The sequence below is a fragment of the Pongo pygmaeus genome, chromosome 1 (genome assembly GCF_028885625.2).
Source record: "Pongo pygmaeus isolate AG05252 chromosome 1, NHGRI_mPonPyg2-v2.0_pri, whole genome shotgun sequence".
NCBI lineage: Eukaryota > Metazoa > Chordata > Mammalia > Primates > Hominidae > Pongo > Pongo pygmaeus.
In genome coordinates this window covers 99,236,560-99,250,157 of record NC_072373.2, presented here as the reverse complement: position 1 = coordinate 99,250,157, position 13,598 = coordinate 99,236,560, and the positions used below count along the sequence as shown (strand labels likewise).

The 13,598-nt window shown below is 44.8% G+C and overlaps 1 protein-coding gene across 20 annotated transcripts in view; it reads left to right on the top strand.

Moving 5' to 3' along the window:
• PIP5K1A (phosphatidylinositol-4-phosphate 5-kinase type 1 alpha) overlaps positions 1-13,598 on the top strand; it is a 51,663-nt gene that overhangs the window by 10,864 nt on the left and 27,201 nt on the right. For 7 of the 20 annotated variants that reach the window (XM_054474027.2, XM_063651134.1, XM_054474026.2 and 4 more), the window contains exon 2: positions 7,399-7,437. The exons of 9 other annotated variants lie outside the window; for them this stretch is intronic. In XM_054474027.2, coding sequence (XP_054330002.1) covers positions 7,399-7,437 — 39 coding nt within the window. Of the gene's footprint in view, positions 1-923; positions 1,047-4,922; positions 4,991-7,398; positions 7,438-13,598 lie in introns of all 20 variants that reach the window. 4 more of the 20 variants (XM_063651108.1, XM_063651130.1, XM_063651145.1 and 1 more) reach the window with 3 other exon arrangements.

The window sequence follows — 13,598 nt, the reverse complement described above, 5'->3', positions numbered from 1 at the left end:
TAATTTTTGTATTTTTAGTAGAGACGGGGTTTCACCATGTTGGTCAGGCTGGTCTCGAACTCCTGACTTCGGCATCCATCTGCCTCAGCCTCCCAAAGTGCTGGGATTGCAAGTGTGAGCCACTGCGTCCGGCTGTGGCTTGGTTTTCTTAATTGGCTTGATCCAGTCATTATTAAGGATGTTGTAATGGTACGCTTTTTTTTTTTTGAGACGGAGTCTCGCTCTGTCGCCCAGGCTGGGATGCAGTGGTGCAATCTCGGCTCACTGCACGCTCCACCTCCCGGGTTCACGCCATTCTCTTGCCTCAGCCTCCTGAGCAGCTGGGACTACAGGCGTCCGCTACCACGTCCGGCTAACTTTTTATATATTTTTTTTTTTTTGGGGGGGGGTTTCACCGTGTTAGCCAGGATGGTCTCGATCTCCTGACCTCGTGATCTGCCCGCCTTGGCCTCCCGAAGTGCTGGGATTACAGGCGTGAGCCACCGTGCCCGGCCACTTTTTTTTTTTTTTGAACACACTTCCTTAGAGCTATGTGTTCAGCAGTACTTCTCAGGAGGCAGGTTGACATTTCAAGAGTATTTTCAGTTGAAGAACAATTTGTGTCTCCCACCTGCAGGCGTATAGAGTGTCTTTCAGTATTCCAAGTTAACTAGGACCAGAGAGATTGCCTCAGATAATCCAGCAAATAACTGGGTAGATTTTGTTTTTGTTCTATTATATTGTAAGGGGTCTTGCTTTTTTTCTTTCCCGCACCCAAGACAGAGTCTTGCTCTGTCGCCCAGGCTGGAGTGCAGTGGCACGATGCCATCTGACTGCAACCTCCGCCTCCTGGGTTCAAGCAATTCTGCCTTAGCCTCTCTAGTAGCTGGGATTACATGCGCATGCCACCATGCCTGGCTAATTTTTTTTTTTTTTTTTTTGAGATGGAGTTTTGCTCTTGTCGCTCAGGCTGGAGTGCAATGGCATGATCTCAGCTCACCGTAACCTCTGCCTCCCGGGTTCAAGCGATTCTCCTGCCTCAGCCTCCTGAGTAGCTGGGATTACAGGTATGTGCCACCATGCCCGGCTAATTTTGTATTTTTGGTAGAGACGGGGTTTCTCCATGTTGGTCAGGCTGGTCTCGAACTCCTGACCTCAGGTGATCCGCCCACCTCAGCCTCCCAAAGTGCTGGGATTACAGGTGTGAGACACTGTGCCTGGCCTGTATTTTTAGTAGAGACGGGGTTTCACCATGTTGGCCAGGCTGGTCTTGAACTCCTAACCTCGTGATCTGCCCACCTCAGCCTTCCAAAGTGCTGGAGTTACAGGCATGAGTCACCGCGACTGACCTGCATTTTTTTTCTTTCTTTTTTCTGAGATGGAGTCTTGCTCTGTTGCCCAGGCTGACTGATGTGCAGTGGCGCAATCTCAGCTCACTGCAATCTCTGCCTCCTGGGTTCAAGAGATTCTTGTGCCTCTGCCTCCCGAGTAGCTAGGATTCTAGGTGCCCGCTACCATGTCTGGCTAATTTTTGTATTTTCAGTAGAGATGGGGTTTTGCCATGTTAGCCAGGTTGGTCTCGAACTCCTGACCTCAGGTGATCTGCCTGCTTCCGCCTCCCAAAGTGCTGGGATTACAGGTGTGAGCCACTGTGCCTGCCCTCCCTGACCCCCCACCTTTTTTTTTTCTCGAGACTGGATCTCACTCTGTCATCCAGGGTAGTGTACAATGGCATGATGATAGCTCACTGTAGCCTCAAACTCCTGGGCTGAAGTGATCCTCCCACCTCAGCCTACTCAGGATTACAGGCATGGGCCACCACGCTGCTTTTTTTTTTTAAAGTAGAGACAGTCTCACCATGTTGCTCAGTCGATCTCAAACTCCTGGCCTAAAGCGACGCTGCTGTTTCAGCCTCTCAAAGTGCTGGAATTACAGGCATGAGCCACCCTGCTTGGTGTGGCTCTCCATCTTTATCAATCAAGAGTCCACTGAGAGTTAGCATTTTAATTCCAAAAAAGCTGCTTATCTCTTTCTGCTCTATGTAGGAACTATTGACATACACGTATATTTTTTGAGATGGAGTCTCGCTCTGTTGCCCAGGCTGGAGTGTAGTGGCATGATCTGGGCTCACTGCAGCCTCCCGTCTCCTGGGTTCAAGTGATTCTCCTGCCTCAGCCTCCTGAGTAGTCGGGATTACAGGCGTGTGCCACCATGCCTGGCTAATTTTTTTGTATTTTTAGTAGAGACGGGTTTCGCCATGTTGACCAGGCTGGTTTCGAACTCCTGACCTCAGGTGATCTACCTGCCTCGGCCTCCCAAAGTGCTGGGATTACAGTCATGAGCCACTGTGCCTGGGCTTATTGACATATTTTTGTAGTAGTGTTGGTAGGTAATTAAATTGGACCTCAGGGATTGTTTCCCTATGACCTGTTTGGGCAAAACTCCAGTTGTCTGAGGAATGCATATCTGGCTAGCCTTTAGCGTCCCCAAATTATATGTTTATTTCGAACATTAGAGTCAGTCACACACTGCTTCTTGGTTTCTCATCAGTAGATGATGTCATTGCATCTCTGACAGAAATGCTTCTGCTCTGAAAGTGCAGGGAGAGGCTGTGCTATTAAGGCCAACTCTGTTTTGTTCCACACACTAGGGTGAGGAGACTCATTTCAGAACTATTTGGGCACAGTGGTTTACACCTGTAGTCCCAGCACTTTGGGGGGCTGAGGCAGGCAGATTGCTTGAGCTCAGGAGTTTCAAACCAACCTGGGTAACATAGTGAAACCCTGTCTGTATAAAAAATATAAAAATTAGCCGGGCATGGTGATGTGTGCCTGTAGTCCCAGCTACTCTGGAGTCTGAGGGGAGAATCACTTGAACCTGAGAGGTTGAGGCTGCAGTAAGCTGTGTTCCTGCCACTGCCCTCCAGCCTGGGTGACAGAGTGAGACCTTGTCTCAGGACCAAAAAACTTAAAAGATATTTTGTCGGCCAGGCGTGGTGGCTCATGCCTGTAATCCCAGCACTTTGGGAGGCTGAGGCGGGCAGATCACAAGGTCAGGAGATCAAGACCATCCTGTCTAACAGGGTGAAACCCCGTCTCTACTGAAAATACAAAAAATTAGCCGGGCGTGGTGGCAGGCGCGTGTAGTCCCAGCTGCTTGGGAGGCTGAGGCGGGAGAATGGAATGAACCCGGGAGGCGGAGCTTGCAGTGAGCCAAGATCGCGCCACTGCACTCCAGCCTGGGCGACAGAGCGAGACTCTGTCTCAAAAAAGAAAAAAAAAAAAAGGCCGAGTGCGGTGGCTCACACCTGTAATCCCAGCACTTTGGGAGAACGAGGCGCGCAGATCACGAGGTCAGGAGAGCGAGACCATCCTGGCTAACGTGGTGAAACACCGTCTCTACTAAAAATAAAAAATAAAAAATAAATTAGCTGGGTGTGGTGGCAGGCGCCTGTAGTCCGAGCTACTCGGGAGGCTGAGGTAGGAGAATGGCGTGAACCCGCAAGGCAGAGCTTGCAGTGAGCCAAGATCACGCCACTGCACTCCATCCTGGGTGACAGCGCGCGACTCCGTCTCAAAAAAAAAAAAAAAAGATATTTTGTTTACATTATCTCTTTAAGTTATCTCTTAAACATCTTTGTGGCTTGTGCGGTAGCTCACGCCTGTAATCCCAGCACTTCGGGATGCGAAAGTGGGTGGATCAGTTGAAGCCAGGAGTTCGAAACCATCTTAAAGTTCAGCTCATTTCTCATTCTGAAGTTTGCTTTTTTCACACTTCTCAGAATTATACTGATGGATTTTCGCTTCCTTTACATTTTCTCCTTCCTCTCAATAGTGAATATTAGTCTCCAGTGGCTGGGTAGTAGCAAGTAAATTTATGAAGAATCATAGTTAGGTTTGCCAAGTGACTAGAAATCAGCTTCCCTAGTACCTCTTCACTACAAACACAATTAAAGGTGGGGCCAAGGACCAAAATGGAATGCTTCCTTAGGACTGGTACAGAGTTACTCAGAAAAATTTTCTGTGACATGGTGTGATGATTCGACTTTGCCTTTTTTTTTTGAGACGGAGTCTTGCTCTGTCGCCCAGGCTGGAGTACAGTGGCGTGATCTCTGCTTACTGCGATCTCTGCCTCCCGGGTTCAAGTCATTCTCCTGCCTCAGCTTCTCGAGTAGCTGGGACTACAGGCGCATGCCACCACGCCTAGCCAATTTCTGTATTTTTAGTAGAGACAGGGTTTTACCATGTTGGCCAGGATGGTCTTGATCTCTGCCCGCCTCGGCCTCACAAAGTGCTGGGATTATAGGCGTGAGCCACCGTGCCTGGCCGACTTTGCCTTTTTTTTTTTTTTTTTTTTTTTGAGACAGAGTCTCACTCTGTCACCCGGGCTGGAGTGCAGTGGCGTGATCTCGGCTCACTGCCAACTTCGCCTCCCGGGTTCACGCCATTCTCCTGCCTCAGCCTCTGGAGTAGCTGGGACTACAGGCACCCGCTACCATGCCCGGCTATTTTATTTTTTTTTATTTTTTATTTTTAGTAGAGATAGGGTTTCACCGTGTTAGCCAGGATGGTCTCGATCTCCTGACCTCGTGATTCCCCCGCCTTGGCCTCCCAAAGTGCTGGGATTACAGGTGTGAGCAACCGCGCCCAGCCTGCCTTTTTTAAAAAAATAAAATTTGTATTTTTTTGTAGTACTGCTCCTTGTGGAGCAGGGCTACCTTATAGGCAGTGTGTCCAGAGTAGGCTTGACATTATATTTAGCAAGAATGGACTGGGTTGTTTTCACTTTGGCATTTGACTTGACTGGTTCTGCTGTTCTGGAATTATTTTAGTAACATTAATGATTTCCTAGCTTATTTTCATAATTTAGAAGCTAGTTCTTTAATATTTTTGGAGTCTTGGCATCCAGGAGATATGCTGAAATTGGGTATCCCTGTTTTATAGGAGACTGTTGATTTCTGAGGGATATGGTTCCCTTTTTCAGAGAGAATCTCTTATATGTGCTGATACAGGTATGTTTCAGGTTGTATAGGCATCTGAAAGTAATATGTAGTTGAGAAAGAGTATGAGAACATAAGACTTATACGTATTTTTAGCTTAGGATCGTCAGCAGCATTTCTGGCATTTTCTTTTCATATTTTTTCTTGTTCCTTATGTTTGCAATAGCATAACGTGATTGTAATGAGCTTGAGTTAATGTGTGTAGGGAGAGTGTGGTGGTTTGTATGTGTGGGACAGTTGAGTAGTGGTTTACTGGGGAAAATGGGTTATTAAGCAAAGAAAATGACAGTAAGGCCATACCTTTTCTTTAATTGTTAAATTATGTAACATACACATTAAAATATTTGTATAGTTTATATAGGTAAGGAAAAATAGAAATTTAAAGTTACAAAATAAGCCTATTCTCACTATCAGGAAATGGTCATCTTTTAACATTTTGGTATATAATCTTGTGCACCTTTTCTATGTGTATAAGTACATGTGAATTTACAGATAAAGTTTTTGTAAAAAATTGTATTATACTATATAATTTTTTGACCTTTTTCCACTCAATATGTTGACATCCATAAATATACATAAAAATAATGGTTATATAGTATTCCATTTTATGACTGCGCCATGTTGTATATTATCAGTTCCCTATTGTTCATTTAGATTCTTTCCAATAATGGGATCTATGCAATTATATATACACTGCTGTAATCCTTGTATATACATCTTTGTTCGCTTCACTAATTTAAGATAACTTAGTACTTCTTGGTCAGATTGTACATAATGATTTTTAAGGCTTTTTGCTTTGTTTTTTTCTGTTTTTTTTGTTTTTGGTTTTTTTTTTTGTTTTTTTTTTGAGATGGAGTTTTGCTCTGTCGCCCAGGCTGGATTGCAGTGACCCCATCTCGGCTCACTGCTGCCTCTGCCACCCATTATCAAGCGATTCTTGTGCCTCAGCATCCCTAGTAGCTGGGATTACAGGTGATCGCCACCATGTCCACCTAATTTTTATATTTTTAGTAGAGACGAGGTTTTGCCACGTTGGTCAGGCTGGTCTTGAACTCCTGACCTCAAGTGATCCACTTGCCTCAGCCTCCCAAAGGGCTGGGATTACAGGCGTGAGCCACAGCACCCGGCCGGCTTTTTGCAAGTTAGTACCAAATTGCCCTCAAGGAGCGGAAGAGCCTCAAACAAAATCTACCTTGTGACTGTCGCCCAGGCTGGAGCACAATGAATGGTGTGATCTCGGCTTACTGCAACCTCTGCCTCTTGGGCTCAAGCCATCCTCCCACCTCAGCCTTCTGAGTAGCTGGGACTACAGGCGTGCGCCACCACACCTGGCTAAATTTTTGTATTTTTGGTGGAGACCGGTTTTCACCATGTTGCCCAGGCTGGTCTCGAACTCCTGGCCTCAAGTGATCCACCTGGTTTAGCCTCCCAAAGTCTTGGGATTACAGGCATGAGCCACCACGCCCAGCCTGTGCATTCTTTTTTTTTTTTTTTTTGAGACGGAGTTTTGGTTTCGTTGCCCAGGCTGGAGTGCAATGGCGCGATCTCAGCTCATTGTATCCTCCGCCTCCCGGGTTCAAGCGATTCTCCTGCCTCAGCCTCCCAAGTAGCTGGGATTACAGGCAGGCGCCACCACACCCGGCTAATTGGTTTTTTTTTTGTATTTTTAGTAAAGACGGGGTTTCTCCATGTTGGTCATGTTGGTCTGGAACTCTCGACCTCAGGTGATCCTCCTGCCTTGGCCTCCCAAAGGGTTGGGATTACAGGCGTGAGCCACCGCACCTGGCCTTTTTTTTTTTTTTTTTTTGAAAAGGAGTCTCATGGTGTCATCCAGCCTGGAGTGCAAAGGCAATCTTGGCTCGCTTCAAGCTCTGCCTCCTGGGTTCAAGCGATTCTCCTGCCTCAGCCTCCTGAGAAGCTGGGATTACAGGCGCCTGCCACTGCGCCGGCTAATTTTTGTATTTTTAGTAGAGACGGGTTTTCACCATGTTGGCCAGGAGGCTGGTCTTGTGAATTCTTGACCTCAGGTGATCTAGCTTTGCCTCCCAAAGTGCTGGGATTACAAGTTTGAGCCTCTGCGCCCGGCATTCTTTTTTAAAAGATAAAAGTCTGGCTGCAGAGGAACCTTAATACCTGAAATGTTTTGCTGTCTGAATTCACTCCAGAGTGAAATGACTTGAAGTGCAAGTTTTGTGACTGCTCCTATAATTTTTGTGTCAGAGGCTTCTTCTGCCATTTTTTGAACATTTACCTAGAATTACAAAAAAAATCATTCCACATTTCACAGTATGGTGCTAGGAATCTGACCAGGTCCAGTTCATAATTTTAAACTTTAGAGTTTTAAAAACATGTATGCTTATCATGCTGTAAGCAAATAGGACCCCAGGAGTAAGTGATAACTTTCTGTTTTTCCTCATTAGGTTTCAACTTTCTGTGCTGTGGGGTCAGCCGTAAGAGAGGTAGATCTGATGTGAATCTGTGCTAAAGAAGCATGAGCTCCTTACAGTAACTAGCAGCCAATTCCTCTTCCCCATAACAGTTGCAGACTTGTAATCACAGCACTTTGGGAGGCCGAGGCGGGCGGATCACGAGGTCAGGAGATCGAGACCATCCTGGCTAACACAGTGAAACCCCGTCTCTACTAAAAATACAAAAAAATTAGCCAGGCGTGGTGGCGGGTGCCTGTAGTCCCAGCTACTCCGGAGGCTGAGGCAGGAGAATGGCGTGAACCTGGGAGGCAGAGCTTGCAGTGAGCCGAGATCGTGTCACTGCACTCCAGCCTGGGCAACAGAGCAAGACTCCGTCTCAAAAAAAAAAAAAAAACAGTTGCAGACTTCTTGGAGTGGTAGTTCATGGTCTTCTTCTAAGAAGGTTGTGGATGCCTTACAAACATTATTTGACTCTGGCTCCCATATCTCACTGCCCTCTCCAAAAAAAATGTTATCCTAACATAGAAGTATCTTTTCTCAGAATTCTTCAGTATATTATGAATCAGTGACTACCTTTTCTCTCCCTTGAAATTTTCCTGTAACTTCATGTTCATTTCCTTTTGTTTCAGTAAACCAGTCTCAACTCTTTTCCTTTTCTCTTTCTGTTGTACCTCTCATTTCCTCTGACCCTTCCTGTCCTGTAGATAGCATTTCATAATTCACATTGATAATAATTGCTAGAATTTATAGGCATTTATTGTAGATTAAATAGAGCATTTATTATAGATTAAGTCTATACGTAACTTGTTTAATTCTCATAACAACCTTATGAAGTACATGTTTTTAATTCCACATTTTACAGATAAGGTAGCCAGTCTGCTCTAGAGAAATTTTAACCAACCTATCCAAGGTTACCTACTTAGTAAATGTTTTTTTTTTTGAGACAACGTTTTGCTCTGTCACCCAGGCTAGAGTGCAGTGCTGTGATCTCAGCTTATTGCAACCTCTGCCTCCTGGGTTCAAGCAATTCTCGTGCCTTAGCCTCCAGAGTAGCTGTGACTACAGGTGCGTGCCACCACGCCCAGCCAATTTTTGTATTTTTAGTAGAGACAGGGTTTTTCCATGTTGGCCAGGCTGGTCTTGAACTCTTGGCCTCAAGTGACCCACCCACTAGGCCTCCCAAAGTGCTGGGATTACAGGCTTGAGCCATTGTGCCCAGCTGTAAATGTTAAATCTAGTATTCAGACCTAGCAAACCTAGGTGTTGTGATTTCTTTGTCTGTTTTTGGTTTTGTTTTCCCTGGGCTACAGATTTTCAGGTGTTCTGATTTCAGAGCCTGCATTCCTACCCACTGTGCTGCTGCTCCCCTCACTAATTTGAAAGTCTGTGTGTGAACTAACTTTACTTAAAACTGGGTTAAATGTTTGTTGTTACTGTCTGAACCAAGAGTCCTTGGGGTGAAGGAGAGAGTAGTACAGACGGAAACTTCTCCTTCTGACTTTAGCCTTACTAAATCAACAAAATTCTGAGCTCCTTTGTGTACAGTAGGTAGAATTATTGTTCATTCTTTCAGAAGCATTTTAATTTTATTAATGTATTAATTTATTTATGTATTTTGAGACATGGTCTTGTTATGTCACCCAAGCTGGAGTGCAGTGGCACGATCATAGCTCACTGCAGCATTGACCTCCCAGGCCCAAGCCATCTTCCCACCTCAGCCTCACAAGTAGCTGGGACTACAGACACCACCATGTCTGGCTAATTGTTTTTTCTTTGTCTTCTTCTTTTCGTTGTTTTTTTGTTTGTTTGTTTGTTTTTTAATTTTTTATCTTTGAGATGGAGTTTTGCTCTTCTTGCCCAGGCTGGAGTGCAGTGTTACGACCTTAGCTCACTGCAACCTCCACCTCCTGGGTTCAAGCAATTCTCCTGCCTCAGACTCGCAAGTAGCTGGGATTACAGGCAGATGCCACCACGTCCGGCTAATTTTTGTATTTATAGAGGTGAGGTTTCACCATGTTGGCCAGGCTGGTCTTGAATTCCTGGCCTCAGGTGATTCACTGCCCACCTTGGCCTCCCCAAGTGGTGGGATTACAGGCGTGAGCCACCATGCCTGGCAGTGTTAAAATTGTTAATGTCTTGTTACAAAGACAAAAAGGTATTTTCTATGCTAGTGAGGACCTTAACGTCTGTAAAACTGTGAAACTGCGCTTTCAAGTATCAGACTTGAAAGTTTCTGCTCCTCTAGAATACCGGCATTGCCTAATTCAGAACAAAGGTAATCTCTCTAAAAGAAAGGTACTTTCATATTCTTTTTGCAAATGATGTTGATGAGTGTTGCTAGAGGAACAGTGTTGTTAATTTCCTTGAGAGGACCTGAAGGAGGACAACTGTACTCTTAATCCCATCAGTGAAAATGAAACATTTCCTTGTCTCAAGGAAAAAGAGGGGGTACCTTGAGGGAAGAATATATGTGTTCATATTGTCCATTAGCAAATCTGAGATTTAGTTTGTTAGAGCATTCTAGTTCCATTGGTGCTTTCTTGTTCCAGCTGCTTTCTAGGTGGCCAGGAAATGAAAAACCAAAGATGAGGCTGGGCTCAGTGGCTCATGCCTGTAATCCCAGCACTTTGGGAGGCCAAGGCGGGTGGATCACAAGGTCAGGAGATAGAGACCATCCTGGCCAACATGATGAAACCCCGTCTTGACTGAAAATACAAAAATTAGCTGGGTGTGGTGGTGTGCACCTGTAGTCCCAGCTACTTGAAGGCTGAGGCAGGAGAATCGCTTGAACCTGGGGGGTGGAGGTTGCAGTGAGCCGAGATCACGCTACTGCACTCCAGCCTGGCAACAGAGTGAGACTCTAGCTCAAAAAAAAAAAAAAAAAAAAGCCAGAGATTATTCAGAAGAAAGTATTGAATTAGGGATCATGAATGTGGGTTCTAGTTTTGGCTCTGTCACTGCCTATGCTTTGATTTTGAGCCCATTCCTTAACCTCTTCCTCTGTGTTCTTATAATAAAAGGGATTAGACTAAAAATTAGACTAAAAATCTCTTTCTGAATGATTTTGTTCTAATATAAGTGGTTTATTGATTTGTAATAAGTGGTTTTAGCTTGAAAATTGGAAAGTAGGCTGGGCACAATGGCTCACGCCTGTAATCCCAGCACTTTGGGAGGACGAGGTGGGCAGATCACTTGAGGTCAGGAGTTCCAGACCAGGCTGGCCAACATGGCGAAACCCTGTCTCTACTAAAAATACAAAAATTAGCCAGGTGTGGTGGTGCACACCTGTAATCCTGGCTACTCGGGAGGCTGAGACAGGAGAATCAGTTGAGCCCAGGAGGCAGAGGTTGCAGTGAGCCGAGATCGTGCCACTGCACTCCAGCCTGGGCAACAGAGCAAGACTCTCATCTCAAAAAAAAAAAAAAAAAAAAAAGGGCTGGCCCTGGTGACTCACGCCTATAATCCCAGCACTTTGGGAGGCCAAGGCAGGCGGGTCACCTGCAGTCAAGAGTTGGAGACCAGCCTGACCAACATGGTGAAACCCCATCTCTACAAAAAATTAAAAAAAAAAAAATTAGCTGGGTGTTGTGGTGCGTGCCTGTAATCGCAGCTACTCGGGAGGCTGAGGCAGGAGAATTGCTTGAACCCGGGAGGTGGAGGTTGCGGTGAGCCGAGATTGCACCATTGCACTCCAGCCTGGGCAACAAGAGTGAAACTCTTAAAAAAAAAAAAGAAACAAAGAAAATTGGAAAGTAGGCCTTATGCGGTGGCTCATGCTTCTAATCCCAGTACTTTGGGAGGCTGAGGTGGAAGGATTGCTTGAGCCCAGGCAATCAAGACCAGCTTGGGCAACATGGCTAAACCCTGTCTTTACATATTCTTTCCTTTTTTTTTTTCTTTTTTCTTTTTTTTTTTTGTTGGCCGAGACGGGGTCTCCCTATGTTGCCCAGGCTGGTCTCAAACTCCTGGGCTCAATTAATCCCCCCATGTTGGCCTCCCAAAGTACTGGGATTATAGATGTGAGCCACTGTGCTCAATGTCTGTCTCTGTTTTTATTTATTTATTTATTTTTTGAGACAGAGTGTTGCTCTGTTGCCCAGGCTGGAGTGCAGTGGCGAGATCTTGGCTCACTGCAATCTCTGTCTCCCAGGTTCAAGCAATTCTCCTGCCTCAGCCTCCCGAGTAGCTGGGATTACAGGTGGTGTCATCATGCCTGGCTACTTTTTTATATTTTTAGTAGAGACGGGGTTTCACCTTGCTAGCCAGGATGATCTCGGTCTCCTGACCCTGTGATCTGCCTGCCTTGGCCTCCCCAAGTGCTGGGATTACAGGCATGAGCCACCACGCCCAGCTTGCCTGTCTCCATTTTAAAAAAGCCAACTCAGATCAAGAAGTTTGATTATCCAGACTTGTTTTATTTTCTTCTGTGGTATTTTTTTCCTTTACTTACATTATAAAATTCCTCAGATGCACATGAAGTAGAGAGAATAGTATAATGAACCTCCATATACTTACCACCTAGCTTTTTTTTTTTTTCTAAGACAGGGTTTCACTCTTTCGCCCAGGCAGGAGTGCCATGGTGTGATCTCGGCTTACTGCAACCTCTGCTCCCCGGGTTCAACCGATTCTCCTGCCTCAGCCTCCAAGTATTTGGGATTACAGGCGCCCGCCACCTTGCCCAGCTAATTTTTGTGTTTTTAGTAGTGATGGGGTTTCGCCATGTTGGCAAGGCTGGTCTCGAACTCCTGACCTCAGGTGATCCACCTGCCTTGGCCTTCCAAAGTGCTGGGATTACAGGCATGAGCCACTTTGCCTAGCCTATCACCTAGCTTTGATAACAGCATTTTGCCAATCTTCTTGCATCTATGCTTCTCCATTTTTCTACCTCTACCTCCCTGGAATATTTTAAAGCAAGCCCAGTCCTCATGGGATTTCACTCCTAAATACTTCAGAACGTATTAATACACTTAAGGAATCTTTTAGAGATGAGGATGGGAGAGTATAATATAACTACAGTGGTATTGTCACATCTATAAAATTAATAATTATTTAACTTTGCTTCTCAAGGCTCTTTTCTCAGAAATGTCTTTTTATGGTTTCTTTTTTTCTAATCAGCACCCAAACAGGTTTCACACATTCCATTTGTTTATTTCTCTCTTAAATCCTTAATTAAAATAGTTTCCAAACCCTGTAGTATTTTTTGAGGGCCAAATAAGATATATTTGTAGGCTTCCAAAGTGTTTATACAAACGTAAGTTGTTTGGTCATAGGAGAGAAATAACCTTTCTAAAAATATATCAGCATTGCAGTTTAGTGTTAATAGCATTAAGGAGAAATGAGAGAATGTGGAGATGCCTGAGTGATGGAGAAAAAAGCAGGAATAATTTGGCATTGAACTAAGGCTGAGATGTATTAAAATTGAGCCAGTATGGAGAAGCTGGCCTAGTACCTTCTCTGTAGCATTTATAGCCAAGCTATTACCTATATACCCAAGCTATTACCTATATACCCACCCTTGGGTAATAGGTTCTCCTCTCTTATAGTACATGCCACACCTCCAAGTGTAGACTGATGATAATAAAGACATTCGAATAATGCCCTTTGAGAGTTTTGCCTTAGTTGGGAAATGCAGGTCTCAAAATTCTCAGACAAAATATTTTCTTCTAGGGAAGAGTACATTTTAATGCTGTTTCCCTACCCAAAAAGATGATATATATAAATCATGGGTATGGATTACAAAATGATAATGTATACCTACAGTATTTTTCACAAAGACCCTAGAAAACATTTTCTGTTGAACAGTATTCTGGTTTTATCCATAGGGATGAATCTCATTCTCTTTAAAAATTGTCTGGCTAACAGCCAGGTGCAGTGGTGCAGGCTGATAGTCCCAATGACTCAGGAGGCTGAGGTGGGAGGATCACTTGAATCCAGGAGTTTGAGACCAGCTTGGGCAACATAGTGAGACCTCATATCTACAAAAAAGAATAATAGCAAAAAAAGCAAAATCAGCTGGGCATGGTGGTACACGCCTGTAGTCCCAACTACTCAGGTGGCTGAGGTGGGAGCATCACTTGAGCCTGGGAGGAAGGGGCTGCAGTGAGCAGAGATTGCACCACTGCACTCCAGCCAGGGTGACATTGTGAGACCGTGTCTCAAAGGAAAAAAAAATTACATATATATATATTTTT